The 21,250-nt window shown below is 37.0% G+C and overlaps 1 protein-coding gene across 1 annotated transcript in view; it reads right to left on the bottom strand.

Moving 5' to 3' along the window:
- Nucleotides 1-4,750: 4,750 nt before the first annotated feature.
- Nucleotides 4,751-21,250, bottom strand: part of BLOC1S5 (biogenesis of lysosomal organelles complex 1 subunit 5) — a 45,812-nt gene continuing 29,312 nt past the window's right edge. Inside the window, exon 4 of the mRNA XM_019666559.1 lies at nucleotides 4,751-6,690. Within this exon, the coding sequence (XP_019522104.1) occupies nucleotides 6,683-6,690 (8 nt within the window). The 3' untranslated portion in view covers nucleotides 4,751-6,682. The remainder of the gene's footprint in view (nucleotides 6,691-21,250) is intronic.

Genomic DNA, 21,250 nt, shown 5'->3' on the forward strand with positions numbered 1-21,250 from the left:
CTTGCTTATGGAACATCAATATGGAAATACCACAGAAAATACTACTTTGCTAATATTGCCAGGCAAGTCACAAGAAAGCACTGCTTTCAGCAGTTAAAATTTAAAAATGTGAAGAATAAGGAAGAGCAGGGTTTAATTGATTTTGATCTTCCTTTCATTGTATGAACCAGAGTTGCGTTAAGTCAATAAAACATTAATATTCACATTTTATTGGAGTTAAAAATTAAAGAAATAATTATAAAACATTTCTGAAGGATTAAGAACAATCTACTAGGAAATATATTTTCTATAATGGTAGCTTCAAGTATTTTGACTGAATTATGTTTTAAAATATTTTTCTGGTATTTTTTATCCTGAGATACATACAGACTCATAGCCCCAAATGGCAAAAAAGAGCCCCTAAGATACAATTTCAGGAAAAGCAGTCATGCTATATTCCAAAGCAATAAAAACCTCTACCTTTTAATGTGCAATGCAACCAGAGCCCAATATAATGAAAGACACGTCCATTAGAAAACAGTTTAGAAAGTAAATGAAAGTGTTCAAATAGAAAGCCTATGTGTTACAGGAGCAAAGAAGAGAATTCATGATGTATCCAGGAGGCATTTGTGACTCCTTCTGATTTTCATGTTACTTTGGGTCTAATACCACAGATCCAGTACTTCTATCTACACATCCATGATAGGGACCTGGGATATTGTTACAAACCACAATAATGTTCTAAAAAGAAAAAAAAAAAAGGAATCCAACATGAAGTATTTGGGTAAGAATTATGTAGGGTTTGGAATGACTACTGTACTCTTTGCTTTCATTAGCTCACAAATAGTAAAAAGAAAGAATCTGTACAAGTAACAGAAAGAATCAAATTAGCTTACGGACAATAATAAGAAACAATCAAATAGAAAATATTTCACACAATATTTGAAAGAAAAGGTACCATATTTTATACTAGAATATGGTCATTTTTTGGGGGGCAGGAATTTTAATATAATAAAATCAACATATACTTGTCTAACATGCCATTTCTATATGGAGAAATCTTACTAATTACTGAACACCAAAAGTGCTAGAAAAAAAATTTAACTATATTTTTAATTCATGGCTGAGTTTACGGCAAATTAATAAAAACAAATGAAGGCAGATCAGGAAAAAGTGAAACTCTATAGGGTAAGTTAGCTCTGGAACTGGTGATTGTCCCAAAGGCATGTCTCCCTTCCTGCAGCCCCAAAGACCCCAGTTTTAAGGAGCCACGCCTGCATGGGGGACAAGAATCATTATCTGGGACCGCATCAGTCGGCTCTGGGTGCCATAGTAAAATACCACAGATGGCAGAGCATAAGCCAAAGGAATTTGGTTCTGGAAGGAAGAAGTCCAAGATCAAGGTGCTGGAAAATTCCATTTCTGGTGAGGCCTCTCTTCATGGTTTGCGGATGGCCACCTTTTTTCTATCTTTTGTCTGAGTGTGCATGGGGAGAGAGCACTCTGTTGTCTCCTCCTCTTCTTATAAGGACACCAGTGCTAATAGACTAGGGCCCCACCCATATGACCTCATTAACCTCAATTACCCTCTTAAAGGCCATTATCTTGAAGTCACATTGGGTGTTAGGGCTTCAACATATGAATTTTGAGGGACACAATTCAGCTGATAATGGACTGAGTGGGATAAGCAGCACAACTGGTGAATCCTCACCACTCTCAGTGAATGAACTAGAAAACATCTCAAGTTTTTCTTCTTCTTTACTTGAAATAGAACTGTGATGGGGGAAAAAGTTTCCTCTAGGAATGCCTTATCATAGCCCAACATCGACATGTTTAAGGATGAAATTCATATTATTTGTTTGTGTGAGCATTCATGTGCTGAAGAAAAGGGGAGAGAGATGACAGGAAACCCAAGGTGAAAACTGACTTTGAATTAATACAAGAAACAAACTAGTGGGCAGGCTGAGTGGCACGTTGGTTAAGATTTGGCTTGGGACACCAGCTCTGAGCAGCAGGGCCCCGGTTCGGATCCCACATGAAGGCCAGTGACGCTGCTCCCCCTACAGCTAAGATAGTGAACAACAGCTCAACCTGGAGCTGGGCTGCCGAGTCTCCGGTGATGGCATAGGCTGCAGCGGGGCTGCAGTGGGCTGCCATAAGCTACCATAAGCAGCCGGCAGCCGCCGTGAGCAGCCATCCAAGGGCCAGCGAGCGACTGCCTCACCAGGGAAGAGTGCAATGATCATACCAACTGGGGCCAGTAAAGCAACGCCCTCCACAACTAGACTGAAGAACAAAAGGACAGCAACTTGTCTGTTCCCCTTCCCCAATTCCCCAACGCTGTTTCCCTCCCCCAACTCCCCAATAAAATCTTTAAAAAGAAACAAACAAACAAAAAGAAACAAACTAGTGGTGTTAGAAAAAGAAGCCTTCTCTGTAGGAACATAATTTAAACAAAAAATTCCCCAAAATAAAGTTCGGAATATGAACTCACAATAAAAATCATTACAAAACAAGTCACCATAAACTTGTTTCAGACAAAAGAACAAACTGTAGAGTCAGATCCACAAAAAAAGTACATTTAATATGTTTAAAGAAAAGAAAAAGCGGCAATAATGGGAACTACTCCAAGTGACTAAGAAAGTATGAGAAAGAACCAAATAACACTTCTGGAAATTAAAAACAAAACTATAATTAAAAATTTGACAGGTTAAATAGGTTAGAGACAGTGAGAAGATAGAATTAGTGATATAGACAACAGATTTAAAGAAATTATTCAGAATTCAACGCATAGGGACAAAGATAGAAAATATGGATCAGAGACAAAGAGATATGGAGAACAGAGTGAGATAGTGAAACTTAAGTAATTTGATTTCCTGAAGTAGAGAACAGAACGAATGGGGAAAGTACTATATTCAAAAAGATAAACGTTGAGAATTTTTTTTAATTTATGAAAGGCATTAATTCTCAGATTCAAGAAGCTCAAGGAATCTGAACAGAATATGAAAAGTACACAGCTGGACACACTGCAGTATAATGACATTTGATTATAGAACAAAGATAAAGACCTTAAATACAACCCAAGAAAAGACATATTAGCTACAAAGAGGTACTGATCACACTGACAATTGGCATTTCAGAAGCAACAATGGCAGCAAGAAGACAGTGAAATCATATCATTAAATAATGAGAGAAAATAACTGTCAATCTAGAATTGTATGTATACCCACCTAACTTTCAAGGATAATAAAAATGGTAAATTGTAGGTAAATCTAAACAAATTTTTACTGTAAACTGAACAATTTTTGAAGTTAAACTGAGATAAAACTAAAATTCTAGACACTAATTTGTAAGTTGAGGGGAGAAAACCTGACTTTGTTCAAAAGTTTCTTTATGTTTAGAAAGAAAGTAAAGATATTTAGATTTTAAATTAACTATGCAAATTAAATTTCTTAGTAAGCACTAAAATAAAAATTGAGTTTATACCTTCTAAACTAGTAAAGGAAAAGTAAATGGAGAAACAAAACAAAACAAACTTTATCATTCTGAAAGAAGGCAAAAACAAAACAAAAACCACACAGGCAGTGAGGAAACAGAAAAAGTAGGACAAAAAGCGCAATAAGATGGTATAAACCCTAATATATTAATAAGTTCAATAAATGTAAATGGACTAAACTCTCCAGGTAAAAGATAATCAGATAGAAAGAAAAAAAAGTCTAGTTACAGCTTTTAAGGGGCACATCCTTAAGAAGGATAAAGAAAATATATACCATAAAAATACTAACCAGTTGGTATGGTCTGTATAAATATTTTTTAAGCATAGCTTTTAAAGCAACATAAAATGAAACAAAAAATTATTAGAAATAGAAGCTAAGACTATAAATATGACTCAATTTTAAACTTGCATGCACAATAACAAATCTTCAAAATACACAAAATAAAGATTGACAAGAGTTACAGGGAGATATTAAAAACTCCACTAGAAAATAAAAATAAAATTAAATAAATAAAACAAACAAAAAAAATCCACTAGAGTAGAAAATTTCAACTATCTCAGAATGAGAGATCAAGTAGGAGGAAAAACAACAGTAAAACAAAGACAATGTGAACAAGACAATTAATAAATTTGGTCTAATGGATACCCAACAACTGGAAAATATGCATACTTTCAAGCACTACTGAAACATTTACAAAAACTGACCACAGGTCATAAGGAAAATCTCAATTTCAACATATTAATTTTATATGGACCTATTCTATGACCATAATCCAATTAAAGCTGAAATCAATAATCAGAACTGAATTTAAAAATCTATATGTTAGGAAATGAAATGAAAACAACACATATGTATGTCAAAAAAGAAATCATAATGAAAAACTGAAAACACTTAGAACTTAAAAACAAATATTTCTATAGCACTTTAAAATGACAAAACATTTCATCACAAAAGAATCCTGTGAGCTACATGGAGCCTATATTATCTCTGCTCAACAGCATAACCAGCAGAAATGTTGTAAGTTATGTAATTACTATATAAAAAGTTTATATAATACATATTAAAAGTGATTTGGAAACTGGGAAAACAAATGCAAGTGTTCACTACTAAAAATATTAAAAGGAAGGCAAACCAACAGTCTCTTTTAGAAGTTCATATTGACTGACAAAGTTACAAAGAAAGAAGTTAGTATGTTAATGTTTAAAGGTCAAAAAACCCATTAATTCTTTTTTGGTTTAAGAAGTCCCTTAGATCCTTATATAATATACACAAACTCATATGGTAAAGTATTTATTACTCATAGGAGATGAACAAACACTATCAGAAATCCTCGTTGTACAAGTCGAGTAACAGGAGCACATTCTTGCTCACACACAGTCCTGATTTCTTGGTTCCAGCGTCTGTTCAGTGGTGCACTGGCAATTAATAGCATTCCAAATATTGCCTGCGGTACAAAGGGAATTTTCATTTAAGGTTCCCCTCCCTTTTCATGTGTGGGATATTTTTGGAAGTATGTTTTTTTTCCCCATTCACTGAAAGAGAATTAAGAAAATTCCAACATGCCTTAGTGTCAGCAAGTGCTCTTTTTGGTCCAGGTACCAGAGGATGATTGATGAACCTGTCAAGCCTACAGTAGCGGACAGAGAAAGTTGGCAGAAGTTCAGTGTTATTGAAAGAAATCTCAAATACTTATTTCATCTCCTCTATTAACTTTAATCACATTTTCAACATGCAGCCAAGAATGAAGCTTTGACAGTAAGCCATAAATTCACACAAGCAAGCATTGTCCGTTTTCTGCACTAGCAACACTGAGATAATATGAGGGAGTTGGGTATTTTCTTTCTTGTGCCTTTCTTTACTGAAGAGCAATAAAAAATATTTGAAAGATTTATCCATACATCAAATTCATTTGCCGTAAGTCTCGTGAAATTATTGCATTTAATTTTGCCTCATTGTGGCAAATAAAAAATCAACTTACTTCTTCAATTAGATGGTTCAGTGCAGATTTTTAAAGTTCACAGTGATGACAGAATTGGTACATGTTTCATTGTAATACACCTGCTTATGAGGACAGACGTTAACACTAAAAAGGATTTACATTTAACATGGATCATATGCCATCTGGGCAAATACTTCGGGTATATTCAGAACCAGAATCTTTACACGGTTCCAGAGGGACCCCTTGGCAGATTTTGCTGATTACTCACTAAATGGCTGAAACATGTATAGACGTTATTTAACTTACAAAGCTTACCCACAGCAAAACAGACACAAAAATGAGGTAAATACTATGGTCTAAGTGTTCTTGGAAAGGCTAAGTGAACTATATTTTTGGTAAGCTTTTCCTTCTAAGCCATGTTTCAAAAGCTGAAAATAATAAGTGCTGAAGGCCACAAAGCTTCACAAGTCTGTCTTGTCATCCAGTGAAACACAAGGCATTATGCGGCCCTGCAAAATCTGTAACCTTTCCCAACAGGCAGTTCGAAGACCATCATGGCTGTCTTTGCCATAGCAGAGATGAGGTTTTGATTCTCACCTCTCGTAGGTGTGATCTCTGCTCCAAGGCCAGTTGTTTTTGTCTACATTACTCATGGAATAACACTTTATATATTCTTCCAATAGCCAGGGAGGGTATAACAGGCAGCTATTTCCTCTGCCTTCTAAGCCACAATAATAAACTAGCATTAGTCCTGCATAAGAATGAATTATTTTTCTAAGAACTTTAGGCTTATAGTTCTCTGAGATAATCAATGGAAAAGAAGACCAATTCTGATTAACAAAGTAAATTTATCCCATTTTCCTCCTACTCCTGCCCATTCAAATAACCATATATAGGCACTTAAAACTGAAAAAGTATAGCACTCTTCTGCTTTAAACATTTAATTAAGACCCCAGCAGAAGTTCCTTTCTTCTGATATGAGCGCCACTCAATATATTGCTAAGCTTGAAGCAGAGGCTAAATGTTTTGGTGAGAATCGTTTTTTGGTGGAAGTCATCAGTTTTCTCATCGGTTTGTAACTGTTGTGTCAAATTCTTAAAAGGTTGAAAATTTTGCTAGGTCCTTCTCCATCTCCACATATTGTTCTTTAAGCCTCTCCATAGCTTTTCTGTGCTCTTCATCCATTTCAGCCTGTTTGTTGTGTTGTTCTTTCATGAACTCCTCCCACTGGATTATATGCTGTTTTTCATTAGCTATTAAACGGTCATTATAAATCTGAGAAAAGAAAATATGAAAGTTACCTGACATTTTCCAGACATTTATTTTTCTATGCAGGAGACAACGTAACTTTACCTCTTAATATTTGGTTACTGTAGCAATCAGTTCTAAAGTCACAGTGATAAAACTACATTGTAGTTTTAATGTCTAACAAGAGCACGGCTTATTAGAAACATTGAAGGCGAAGGCTTTTCTTACTCTGATTGAACATGGGTATTCACATTTCTGAAATTTCAAAATGTCTAATATCTCAATAACAAAAGCAAACACAATTCAAGTGAATTTTCATACCTCTGTTTCTCCTCAAATTCCATTTAACTGCATACAATTTTTTAAATCAAGTTTAAAGAATATATGCCAAAAGAATCATTATAAGAAATTAAAATGCATGTCTCATATAAAATACTTTTTAGATGCATTAAAAGAAATCATGTGTTATTAATCACTGGAAGAGAACATAATCTCTTCTGGTTTAATTCCATTCCTTAAAGCAAATAAACACCAAAAGCATCTGTTGTCAAATATTTAAATTCTTCCTGAGATACTCCATAATATTTCCATGAGGATGAAAAAAATTCTGAGTACTACAACAATAAAGATGAAATAATGTATAAGTAAAAAAGGTATAAATGTAGTATAATTTCAATTATCATCTTTGAACATGTACAACAATGAGCTAAGTAGAGTACGAAAAATAACTTTATATCCCTGCCTCAAATATTCTACATACACGTCTTTAGAGGTTAAGTTTTGATATAACCGAAGTCCTATTAAACAAACAAGCAAAACCTGACAGATACAAACCATAAAAAACCTGCAAAGCATGCAAAGTCATTACTAATTCCAGTGCTCTAATAGAAACAGGGCACCTCGTGTGTTTCCTGTCCTGGTAACTCAGAGGCAGGCCGCCAGAAAGACAGCTAATAGGAAAAAGGTAGAAACAGGTCTTCACGTTGCCCATGACATCCTTGCTGGTCTGTATCCTCTCTCACCTGGGCCGTGATGAGAAGCGGGAAGACGTACTGAAAAGCCATCATGCTCTGAGTAGCTATGAAATGCGTATTTCTGTTAGTTGTTTTGTATATCTTACCTACTTCTAAAAATCCCTCTTTTAAGATTACATTATTCTCATTTTACAAATGAAGAAATGAAGACTGATGGACACAAAATTTGCTTCTCCATGGTCACTCAGCAATTAAGTTGTAGACTCCAACTTAGGTCTAACATCTATGCTGTTTCTATTACAAAGTGCAAATCAGATCTTTCCAGAGGAAGTTTTCCATAGGTAGCTAAGTCTCTTTCGCTAGACAAAAAAATTTTAAAAAGCTATTGCAAGAGCTTTTTCTGCTAATCTGATGTGAAGCTCCTCAGCATGGAGGCTTTTCAAATGAAAAGAGGCTGAAGTGAGTCTGAAATTTAAGTTATAGTCAAGCATTCCCCTCAAATATGTCCCACATACCCGTGGGATCTAAACAGACATTACAGTGGTAAGGAGAGAGGCTTAGGGAGGGGTTTGCTAAGCCAATAAATTGGGGAAGCAGGTTAAGCAAAATTCAAAACATTACTTTTAAATTTTTCAGCTTCAGGGACTGTAATTCTCCAAAAGACGAATGAAAGATGAAGAGTTCATTAAACTCTTTTCATGGAACTTTTACAAAAACTATTATGTATATTCTAAGAGAAAAGCCATGAGACTAAAAAGAAAAAAAAATGAAAATAAACTTCCTTGAAATCGTATCTTGCTTTGGCTATAAATTAATTTTTAATAAATACAGAGATTACTAATATCCACGCTCAGGTGTTGTTTAATAGATTATTCTTTGCTTTTTAGTCAAAACTCTGTAATTGGCCTAGCTGACCCATGATGGGGACCACAGGTGAAGCACTGCTTCCACGTCCCACCAGGAGAGGTACTTTATTCAGTGCAGCTCAGTGGAGAAAAAGGAAGACTCAGGAGGCATATAAACCTCACTTCAAATTCTGGTTCACTTGTGACCAGTTGCATGACCCTGAGCAAGTTAAAATTTCTTTAGCTTTAAAATGAGGAAAATAATACTTCATATTCATAAGTAATATGAAGACCAGAGGTAGCAATACACGTCAAGTTCCTAGCTCAGTGCCTGTGGTGCTTAATAAAAGGCTATGATTATTATTAATATACAAATCATAAGCAAAGCATCTGGAAGGCAGATCAAACCACTTTTTGTCCTCCTCAATTTACATTTTAGAAATAGATTCTTGTAATAATTCAAATAAAGGCAACTGAAATAAAATTGTTTCCCTTTCCCATTCCCATAGTCAAGTCAACCCTCCCTGATGATTCCACTATTTACTATTCTGCTAAAAGACTTTAATTAAAATGTTGCCATAGTAACATCTCTATTTTACAGTTTCAGAATATTATGACAAAAGATATATACATCCAACGCAGCTTTTTCACATAAGACATGACTCCTTGGCCTCCTAGTCCAGGTGGAAAGAAGTTGAATGCTGACTACTCACTAACCCAGTTGAAAATCTAATCTTGCTCTCTTATCAAGAAGTTCTTTTTTTTTTTTTAAAGATTTTATTGGGAAATTGGGGGAGGGGAACAGTGTTGGGGAATCGGGGGAAGGGGAACAGACAAGTTGCTGTCCTTTTTGCTCTTCAGTCTAGTTGTGGAGGACGTTGCTTCACTGGCCCATGTTGGTATTATCATTGCACTCTTCCCAGATGAGGCAGATCATTCTTCTTGGCCACTGGGCGGCCGCTCATGGTGGCTCTTGGCAGCTCACGCCGGCTGCTGGCTGCTCACGCCGGCTGCCAGCCACTCACGGTAGCTTACGGCAGCCTATGCCATTGCCGGTGACTCATAGCAGTCAAGCTCTAGGTCGAGCTGTTGTTCACCATCTTAGCTGTAGGGGGCGCAGCGTCACTGGCCCTCATGTGGGATCCGAACCGGGGCCCTGCTGCTCAGAGCTGGCATCCCAAGCCAACTCTTAACCAACGCACCACTGGGCCGGCCCATCAAGAAGTTCTTGAAGTCACTCTATCTTTCCTTAGTCTCCCACTTTTAATAACAATACTGCTATTCAAGCTTGCATTCTTCCCAACATTTAATAAAGAAAAAGTGTATTGACAATACTATGGTCTTCACATATTATCATAAATAAATCTCAGCTACCTGGGAATAACATCTATCTGAAACGTAGTTGAGAACTATATGGTAAGACCTTTAAGTAAAAAAAAAAAAAAAAAAGATACCACAAAGTCCATTTACAAATATTGCCGTACTCATGAAAGCTCGTCCTTCTGATTCTGAGTCTAATTACCCTACTTTACACACAGTTCTAGCCATGTTAGTTACCTGGTTTATAAAACTATACTATATTAAAAGTCACAAATTAGAAAAAGAAAATGCTGATAAATGAAATAGGAAGAAGAAATGATAGGCATCAGCCTTATAGTAAAGGGGAAGATAGATACAAAAACTTAAAATACACAGTATCTGAGGGCATTTGGAATAAAGAAACATTCTTTCTTTCCACCTAATTCCCTGAGGACATCACCATATTCACTGTACTATAAAATTGTATATTCTCAAAAATTCCTAATTCATAAAGAAAATTAACCTGTAACATTTAATTTTTTTTGTAAAACCCAGAAAAGTATGGAATATTTTTAAAGATTTCCACCCAAAATAGTTAGTTATAAAAATACTGTGCTTAAAGAAGATAAAAATCTCAGCTGTGTGGTAAACCTAGCTATCTGCAACAATTCATTTTCTAAGACTTCTAGAACCATGAGGCTTTATTGCATATAACAGAAAAATCTCTAATTAGCTATGTCTTACACATCACCTACATGAAAGTTGAAAAGCATTCTAAGCCAACAGGAGTGCAGATTAGCTTAGGGTGTATCTATTTAAAATGTTAAGAAAACACAGTCTGGACAACACAACTGGAATAGAAGGACAGCAGCAAAGACCCTACCCCCTAAGGAAATACCACGGTATTCTTCAATCCCACTGTTAGCATGCATTCCAGTTCACACCTGAAGAAGTTATACAATCCACAGATCTAACATGTCAATGAAATTTTTTACAACCAAAACGAACTCTCAGAAATAAGAAAAATCTTTTATGAATACTGAGCTAACTGTAGATAAATATCACCTGTGCACATCACTACTTCGAACACAGTAATTCTGATTTTATGTTTAATAAATGGGGTTCTTTTAAGAGTTAGTCTGGATATTAGGGTTCCTCTAATTAAAACACGTTTGAAAAACAATGATCATCTCTCACCAGTTACATTCAATCAGATTCATACAAATCTATTAGAAAGTGATATAATAGTTGTCCATCCCCACATACACTAAATCTTTTCCCTAGTATCCTTTTTCCTAGTATTGTTAATAGTTTGATGGGCACCCACAGATTTTTTCCTATGCTTATACAAATATATTTCTTTAATAACAACAAAATGAAGTCACATTACACATGATGGTCTGCAGCTTTCTTTTTCCAATAATGACATAATAGGTACTAGTGGCATACCAACAGCAGGAGGGTGGGAGAGCTCTGCCCTGGTGCAAGCAATAGGGGTGGGGGTGTTGTCTGTTTGGAATTTAAATCAATGACACAAACAACTGAAAGACTGTTTTTTGTTACCACCAGGCACTGGCAATACTGAATAATGTCAGTGATAAAATACTCCTAAGCCAAAAATCTTTATTTGGTCTAAGTTCTAAACAATTGCTGAGGTTATTGTTCAATTTTAATAATATGTTACAAATTAACACATTTTTGTTGTTGAATCTTTAACAAATTTTGTATTCCACACTGAAAGTTTATTTAGAGGGCTCCCAGTTACACAACCAGTCCTGGACAAAGATGAAGTCAATGACACAGGTTCATTTCAAAAGTAAATTCCTAGTAGCTCAGAATCATTTCAGCTTTCTTTGGATGTTCAGCCCTTCTAACCTCTGGGTAATTAAATATTCTTACAGTTAGACAATAGAGCAACTGCAGAAATAAAACCTGAATTAGTTCAAATCTATCATTCTACATTTCCATTTTTTATACTTAAATTTGTATATGTTTTTATTTGTACTTAACATTTTCATACTATGGAGACACTGGGAGCCACTAGAATAGTTTCAAAAGAAATAAAGACAGCATTGCAATTTCTGGAATTTAATGTAAAATGTGATTTTTATGAATCTCTTCCATACTTATTCTTATGTTTAAAACTTTTCCAAACTACATATCTGTCACTTCATTTGCAAGAAATTTTTAAAATTTATAATAAAAAGCATTTTCAATCAACTATGAGTCAAGACAGATTCATAAATCTGTCTATACTATTTAAGTTGCATATGCAAAGATTAAATTTGATAGTCACTAACAAATCTGCACAAGAATCAAAAGGAAACTATGTTATTTATTATTACTGTAACAGACCAATATGTATGTAGATATGTTTTTCCTTTTTTCATAAACTGTATTAATGTACTTAAAATTATCAATCTCTTACTTTTTTCCTTGGTGTTACAGCACTTTTTAACTGTTTTTACTGGTATGATTATGTACATGAAATTGAAAAACACTACCTGCATTTTTTCTCATTGTGATTCTTCAACATCAGGATTATTATTAAAAGTAATTTTGGGGGCTGGCCGAGTGGCTCAGTAGGTTAAGAGCTTGCTAAAGAGTGCAAGCTCTGAGCAACAGGTCACCGGTTCGATTCCCACATGAGCAAGTGAGCTGTGCCTGAGCTGCCAACAGGGGGCAGGATGGCTCAGCTCATGAGAACACGTGCTCCTAACAACAAGGTTGCCTGTTTGAGATGGAGGGCTACGCCCGCCCACAACTAAAGACTGAACTCGGCACCTTGAGCTGAGCTGCTGCCTGGATGGCTCAGTGGATAGAGTGTGCGCTCTTAACAACAAGGCTGCTGTTTCGACTCCCACATGGGATGGTGGCTTTGCCCACTCACAACTAATTGAACACAGCACCTTGAGCTGAGGGGCATGACTGTACTTGGAGCTAAGCTTGCTGTGCCCTCCACAACTAAGACTGAAGGACAACAACTTGGCTGTTCCCCTTCCCCAATTCTCCAAACCTGTCCCTCTTCCCCTCCCCCAATTCCCCAACACTGCTGTTCCCCTCCCCCAACTCCCCAATAAAATCTTTAAAAAAGAAAAAAGTAATTTTGTCTGGGGGAATACTAAAAATGATCTATTTTAGGTATCAAATATGACAGGTACACTGCCCCATGGACATCTTTCCAAGGTCACATAATGAGAAAGGGGTAGAATCAAGAATAAAAATTCAGCTTTTTGCTCTTTTTTTGTTATATAATGTTGATTAAACCAAGCATATTAAATTATTAGTCTTGTAGAATTGGCAATGTTTTTAAAAATGGCAAAAACTATAAGTATTTCACATTCCAATTTCAAAAGTAATTAAAAACTTTAGAAAAACTGACCATGCCTGAATAGGCAGAAAAAAAATCTAGAAGCACACATTGTGAACCACTTAGAGATTTATATATGAGACTCATGCTAACTTTTAAAACAAAGTGCAACTAACTTTGGTTTAGTTTTCTTTGTTCCTTTTAGCAAGAGATCATATAGCAGCATGTGGTATAAAAATCAAATCACACAAGGACTCGAAGACTTTATTGGTGAATTCTACCAAACACTTAAAGAAGAACATTAATCCTTCTCAAACTATTCCAAAAAAATTGTGGAGGGTGAAAGACTTAACTCATTCTATGAGGCCAAGTTCGTGCTAAGACTAAAGGCAGACAAAGACAAGAAAATAACTGCAGATCAATATCCCTGATGAATATTGACACAAAAGCCCTCAACAAAAAACTAGCAAACTGAATTCAACAGCATATTATTATAAAAGGATCATATGCCATAATCAAGTGGGATCTGTTCCTGGAATGCAAGGATAGTTCAACATATGAAAATCAATGAACAAAATACACCAAATCAACAGAATGAAGGAAAAAACACATAATCATCTCAAATTGATGCAGAAAGCACACTTGATGAAATTCAACACTCTTCTATGATAAAAACATTCCACAAACTGGTCATAGTAGAAAAGTATCTCAACAAAATAAAGGTCATATATGAAAAGCTAACATCATCTTTGATGGTGAAAAACTGAAAGCTTTCCCTCCAATAACAGGAACAAGGCAAGGATTCTGCTTTTGCAAATTCTATTCAACATAATATTGGAAGTCCTAGCCAGAGCTATTAGGCAAAATAAAAAGCACCAATGCTGAAAAGCATGAAGTAAAATTATCTGTGTTCACAGACAACACGATCTTATATGTCAAAAACCATAAGGTTCCACAAAAAAACCTGCTAGAAATAATATACATATTGAGCATATTTGAAGGAATCAAAATCAACACTCAAATATCAGTTGCATCTCTATACATTAACAATGAATAATCCAAAAAGGAAATTAAGAAAACAATGCTATTTACAACAGCATCGAAAAGAATAAAATACTTAGAAATAAATTTAGTCAAGGAAGTAAAAAAGACTTGTACACTAAAAACTATAACATTGCTGAGAGAAATTAAAGACAAATCAAAGGAAAGACAACTCATGTTCATGGATTGGAAGACTTAATTTTGTCAAGATGTCAATGCTATCTAAAGTGATCTACAGAGTCAATGAAATCCCTATTAAAATCTCAATGATGCTTTGCAGAAATGGAAGATTCCCTCCTAAAATTTATATGAAATTTCAAGTGACACCAAATAGCCAAAAACAATCTTGCAAAAGAAAAGCAAAGTTGGAGGTTTCACACTGTCTTAACTGCATGTTCGTCTGGGGACTCGCTGACCATGGAGAGGCTGTCTGTCCATCTCACAGCTAGCCTATTCCTAGATAGCAAACAACTCCCCTGTGAACGTACCTTTTATATGCAAGCCATCCAATCCAAAGCCCATACCCCAAACACCTTTCTTATTGGGCTCTCACACTCTGGGCCACTATCTCCCTGCCCTAATCATCCAGAGCCAGGTACCGTACAACTGAGGACAGTCCCTATGCCCCAGAGCCTGATGAAATTACTCAAACTAGCCAATTCTAAACCCCATTACCCTGCTTCACATTTTACTTCCTGCAGAAATTACAACAAAAGCTCTTGCCCATGTTTTGCCGTCTTTTACTCTGCGCCTCCTGACAAACCCTAATGCTTCCCCACATGGTCCTCGGTGGCATGGCATGCCTCCTCTTGGGCACTGTAACAAATTATCTTTCCATGGCAATCGCCCCCAATCTGTTGACCTCGCCATATCTAAATAATAAAACCTACATTAAAAAAACACATTTCCTGATTTCAAAACATAGCACAAAGCTATTATAATCAAAACAGTGTGTGGTACTGGCATGAAGATAGACATACAGAACAAAGGAATAGAACAGCAAGTTCAGAAATAAACCCTCACATATATGGGCAAATTATTTTTCATAAAGGTGCCAAAGCCATTCAGTAGGGAAAGGACAATCTTTTCAATAGTTGGTTCTTGGAAAACTAGATATCCACATGTCCAAAAAAATAAAAAATAAAAATAAATCAGACCCTTACATTGTATCACATGCAAATATTGGATCAAAGACCTAAATGTTAAGCCTAAAACTATAAAATCTTAGAAGAAAACGGGGAAAGCTTCGTGACATTGGATTTGGCAATGATTTGGCTATGACACCAAAGGCACAGACAACAAAGTAAAAATGAATAAATTAGATTTCAAAATTAAAAATGTTTTTTGCATCAAAGGACACTATCAACAGAATAAAAAGGTAATCCACAGAATGGTTGAAAATATTTGCAAATCATATATCTGATAAGGGTTTAATATCCAAAATATATTAAAAAGCCTTACAACTCAACAATAACAACAAAACCACCTGATTAAAAAATGGACATAGGGGGCCGGCCAAGTGGCTCGTTGGTTAAGAGTTGGCTTGGGAGCGTGGGCTCTGAGCAGCAGGGCCACCGGTTCAGATCCTACATGGGCCAGTGACACTGTGCTCTCTACAGCTAAGATGGTGAAAAACAGCTCGACCTGGAGCTGGGCTGCCGTGAGTCACCACCTGTGGCGTAGGCTGCTGTGGGGCTGCAGTAGGCTGCTGTGAGCTACTGTGAGTGGCCAGCAGCTAGCGTGAGCCGCCGTCCAATGGCTGACTGACTGCCTCAGCCAGGAAGAGTGCAATGATCACAATACCAACATGAGCCAGTGAAGCGACGTCCTCCACAACTAGTCTGAAGAACAAAAGGACAGCAATTTGTCTGTTCCCCTTCCCCGAATCTCCAAAGCTGTTCCCCTCCCCCAACTCCCCAATAAATCTTTAAAAATGGGAAAAGGGTATGAATGAACATTTCTCCAAAGAAGATATACAAATGGCCAATAAGCCCAAGAACACATGCTGAATATCGTTAATCATTGAGGAAATACAAATCAAAACTACAAAGAGATAACATTAGATTGGCTACTACCAAAGAAACAAAGTAACAAGTGTTAGCAAGGATTATGGAACCCTCCTGCATTGCTGGTGAGAAAATAAAATGGTGCAACTACTGTGGAAAACAGTATGGTGGTTCCTGAAAAAAATTAGAAATAGAATTGCCATATGATCCAGTAAGTCCACTTCTGGGTATATACACAAAAGAATGCAAAGCAGGAATCTGAACAAATATTTGCACACCCAAGTTAATAGCAATGTTACTCACAATAGCTAAAAAGTAGAGCAAACCAAGTATCCAAGGACAGATGGATACATAAAACGTACCGATACCAACCTTAAAAAGGAATGAAATTTTTTTTTTTAAAGATTTTATTGGGAATTGGGGGAGGAGAACAGCGTTGGGGAATCAGGGAAGGGGTACAGACAAGATGCCGTCTTTTTTTTTTTTTTTTAACTGAGCCATCCTGCCATCTGTTGGCAGCCCAGCAGCTGCTCAGCTCGGGCTGGGAATCGAACCACTGTTGCTCAGAGCTCAAACTCTTGAGAGAGCTCTTAACCAACTGAGCCACTCGGCTGGCCCAAGTTGCTGTCCTTTTGTTGTTCAGTCTAGTTGTGGAGGATGTTGCTTCACTGGCCCATGTTGGTATTATCATTGCACTCTTCCCGGGTGAGGCAGTCACTCGCCGGCCAGCCACGCACTGTAGCTCACGGCAGCCCACTGCAGAGGGGCTGCAGCCTACGCCGTCGCCGGCAACTCATGGCAGCCTAGCTCCAGGTTGAGCTGTTGTTCACCATCTTAGCTGTAGACGGTGCAGCGTCACTGGCCCTCATGTGGGATCCGAACCAGGGCCCTACTGCTCAGAGCTGGTGTCCTAAGCCAACGCTTAACCAGCACGCCACTCGGCCAGCCCAGGCATGAAATTCTAATACATGCTACAACACAGATGAAACTTCAAGACACTACACAATTAAAGAAATAAGCTAGTCACAAAAAGATAAATATTGTATGATTCCACTTAGAAGAGGTACCCAGAAGTAATCAAATTGTAGAGACGGAAAGTAGAAAGCTGGTTCCCAGGGGTGAGGGGAGGCGGGATGGGGAGTTAATGTTAAATGGAGACAGTTTCAGTTTGGGAAGATGAGAGAGTTCTGGAAATGAATGGAGGTGACAGTTGCACAACAGTGAATGCACTTAATGCTACAGAACTCTCGTTCAATTAAAAAGGGTTAAAATGGTAAATTTTTCCAGAATAAAAAAAAGATTCAGGGCCGAATGAGTGGCTCAGTTGGTTAAGAGTTGGCTTAAGAGCACTAGCTCTGAGCAACAGGGCCACCGGTTCGATTCCCACATGGGCCAGTAACACTGCGCCCGAGCTGACCTGTCGCTGAGCTGCCAAAAGGTGGCAGGATGGCTCAGCTGGTGTAACAACAAGATTGCCTGTTCAGTGGAGGGCTACGCCCACCCGCAACTAAGACTGAACTTGGCACCTTGAGCTGGGATGCTGCCCAGATGGCTCAGTGGATAGAGCGTGCACTCTTAACAACAAGGCTGCTGGTTCGACTCCCACATGGGATGGTGGCTACACCCACCCACAACTAAGATTGTAACACAGCACCTTGAGCTTAGAGGCTACAAGCTGCCGATAGGCAGCCAGATGGTGACTGGCGCCCTCCACAATGAAGACTGAAGAACAACAACTTGGCTGGTACCCTCCCCCAACGCCCCAACAAAAATCTTTAAAAATAAAATAAATAAATAGTTAAAAAAAAAACGATTCAAAGTCAGTTTTCAGAGGATTTTTCCAAAATGAAATCAACTGCATTCTTAAAGTGGATACATTTGTTTTTCTTAAGATAAAATTAGAAAAGGTCAACTTTAAAAGAAAATGAAAAGAAAGTTTATTAATGAACTATAACTGTGTATGCCAAAAGTAATTAGCTCTAATGGTTTTGTCTCTACAACAGAGAAAAAATGGTAATACACTGGTTACATGTATCGTATTAGAAATAAATTTAAAGAAAAGACAATCCTGAAGCCAAACCACGTCTAGGACCAGGTCTATGAATGAACTCTGGGATACATTTCTGCATGTATGAGTCTAAGTCAGTGATTCTCAACTGGGGGGTGATTTTGACACTCCTGTACCCCAGATTTTTGGTTATCAAAGCACAGGTTAGGGGGAGGTGTTCCTGGCATATACTGGGTAGAGGCCACAGATGCTGCTAAACATCCTACAAAGCACAGGTCAGCTTCCACAACAAATGATTATCTGGTCCAAAATGTCAATAGTGCAGAGGTTGAGAAGCCCTGATCTGAGGGAAAACTCTGAATAAGCCAATTAAGGTCTAAAAGGCCCTTTGGAATCTGTCAGGAATACACATGCCGTTAATTTTACACATGCCTTACAAGTGAAGAAGTGTTTACTTTGGTAAGAGTGTCAGAATATCAACTGTTAGTAATGATTTTAAATAGAATATTTCATACTGATCTATTTATTACTCTGCATTTTCAAACTCTATCAAGAACAATGCATAATAATGCTATCTCACTGATCTCATGAAAAAAAATCACACAGGGTTTTAAGTGAATCTAATAAATATTTGTGAACAAGATGAATTAAAGGATTCATGTTTACTTTATTACTATCTCTAGTTTGGTGCATATGGCTTCAAAGTTGATACTTGTGTATGGAACCTAAGTTTAAACTATTCACATATATTAACGAGCTCATCTCCCTTGATGGCATATTTTTAAGAGTCAGTGAGTTTTACAAGCTAATTGTATTTTCATTTCACTACTTTTACTGCTAGCGCCCAAAATGCAACTTTGTATTAGCAGATAGTTTTCAAGACGTATGTCAAATATCTGGGGAATGTGCATTTATTGTTCTTCTGAATGTACTTTCAGATATCAATTGTGGGAAATGTGACTTGGATGAATGACGTTTATCTAATTTACTTCCCACAGAATTCCACAAATTGTCTTGACATAAAAGAATTAATGATTAATGACGATAGTCTATTTTATTCCATTACTACTCCCATCTTTCTTTGTTCTGAGAGCCATTCAAACACACAAAATGTAGCCAACAGTATAACCATAGGCAACAATTAACATTAGATTGCAAAATGCAGCTAGAGGTCAGTTTTGCTTTGTACCTAATTTTCTAGACGAGAAATTAAACTTTTATCTCTATGTCTTTTATATATGTACATGTAGTCTAAAACCTCTGCCACATAAGAGTTTTGGCAAAAGCCAGATATAGCAGTAAAAAAAAAAGTCCTTAAAGATCCATATTTCAAATGTTTTGCTAACTAGGTAAGCACTGAAAAAGTGCCTTGAAAGAATATAAAGACTTTTTATTTTTCTCTGAGTTCTGTCTGAAAAATGCATCTTTATGTGGTTTTAATAAAAAATAATTTTATTAAATTATCTTGAGAAAAGGAAATAACCAGGGTGGCTGCTTTTGCATGTAGGTTTCACAGACTCTGTACCAGTTTTTAGTGAAACCCAACATTTCAGTGTATTCTAAAATAGTAATTTTAATATGTATTCCATAAAAATTAGTTCAGTGATATCCTCTGACATAACTGTAAGAAACATATTTCAGACTAAAATATTCTAAGGGCTTTATTATTCCTTGAGGTCTTTTTTTTTTAAACAATGAGACAGAATCTTCTAATTTAGAAAGTCATGACTGGGCAGGGTTCTCAAGGGCTTCGCCAACTCTAATTGGCCACAGCAGGGCTCTTATCCGTAGTGACTGCCTGCAGCTTTAACAAACGATTGAGCTGGCCGGGACAAAATGCCACCTTCCATTTGGAAAGTGATATACAATCTGCAAAGCAGTTTCAGATAAATTATATAACACGACACATCAGGTAAGTAGAATATCAATCCATCAGGTAAGGAGAACAGGTATTTATTTTGCAGATGAGGAGCCTGAAGCTCCAGGTTTTTCCAAGGGCATTCAGCTAGCTAATACATAGAACCACCAGAAATAGAAGACACCAGGCATTTTTTACCTAATCTGGTCATTTTCCTACTTATATATGGCTAATACATCAAATGTGAAAAAGTTCAAAGTGATAAGAGGAACCATTGCAATTATAATTTAATTTTAGGTTAGTTCTATGCAAGAATGAAAAGAACTGTCATTTTATCAGAATTGCAACTGCTCTGACAATGTCTTAGAAAGGGAGACCAATCCAATATGAGTGTGTATTCACGTGGATCTGCTTACAGCACACAGCAACATGTTGAAAGGCAACATGCCACACAGAACACCCCTTATGTTTATTTTGAAAGCCAGGAGAATTGCATATGTTACTACCAGGAACGGCCAGTGTTCTTATAGAAAAAGTCTTTCTGCTTCTTAAACACAGAAATGCTTCTGGCGCCTTCCACAACAAACTGTTCAATACAGCAATGAAGGTTCTGCACAACCGTGTTCAGAAAGACCATTTCGATACTCTCCACACCAGCTCCACTAGACTGCTGGCTTCTCCTGCCTCCTGCCTTTGCTTACACGATAACCCTCACCCTGTATCTGTCTTCTTGTCTTCTAGCAATTGAATCCCTACTCACTGATCAAGGTTGGGCTTGAACGCCACCATCTTCCTAATAAATTACTCCTTTTGCCAAGATCCTACAAAATTCTTTGTAACTTGACCAAAGCTCTTACTTTATCCCACATTATAGTAGCATTAGTGGTTTGGGACCCCTCGATTTTTATCTCCAGAGTATGAATCGCCTTAAGCTAAAATCTATCACCCCCAGTGTCACCTAGCAAAGTAGAGAAATAAAAAAAGATGTGCTGTCTAGACAAGCACAACTGAAGGCCTAGGCCTGCCTTTACAGTACTCCCTGGACACTGCAAAGCCACAGATGTGCCTGCCCGTGGCTCTGCCCCGCCTTTATCACTGTGCTCAGCAACGGCCCTGCTCCTGATCCCGCCTGCTGGGATCAATCCTACTCCTCCCGGGCAGTCTCCACTGGGCTGACATGTCAAGTCCTTTCAGTAGGCTTGATTCATCGAATTGTTGAATGTTTAAAATTTATATCAATATTTGA

This window comes from Hipposideros armiger, unplaced genomic scaffold (genome assembly GCF_001890085.2).
Source record: "Hipposideros armiger isolate ML-2016 unplaced genomic scaffold, ASM189008v1 scaffold_474, whole genome shotgun sequence".
Lineage (NCBI taxonomy): Eukaryota > Metazoa > Chordata > Mammalia > Chiroptera > Hipposideridae > Hipposideros > Hipposideros armiger.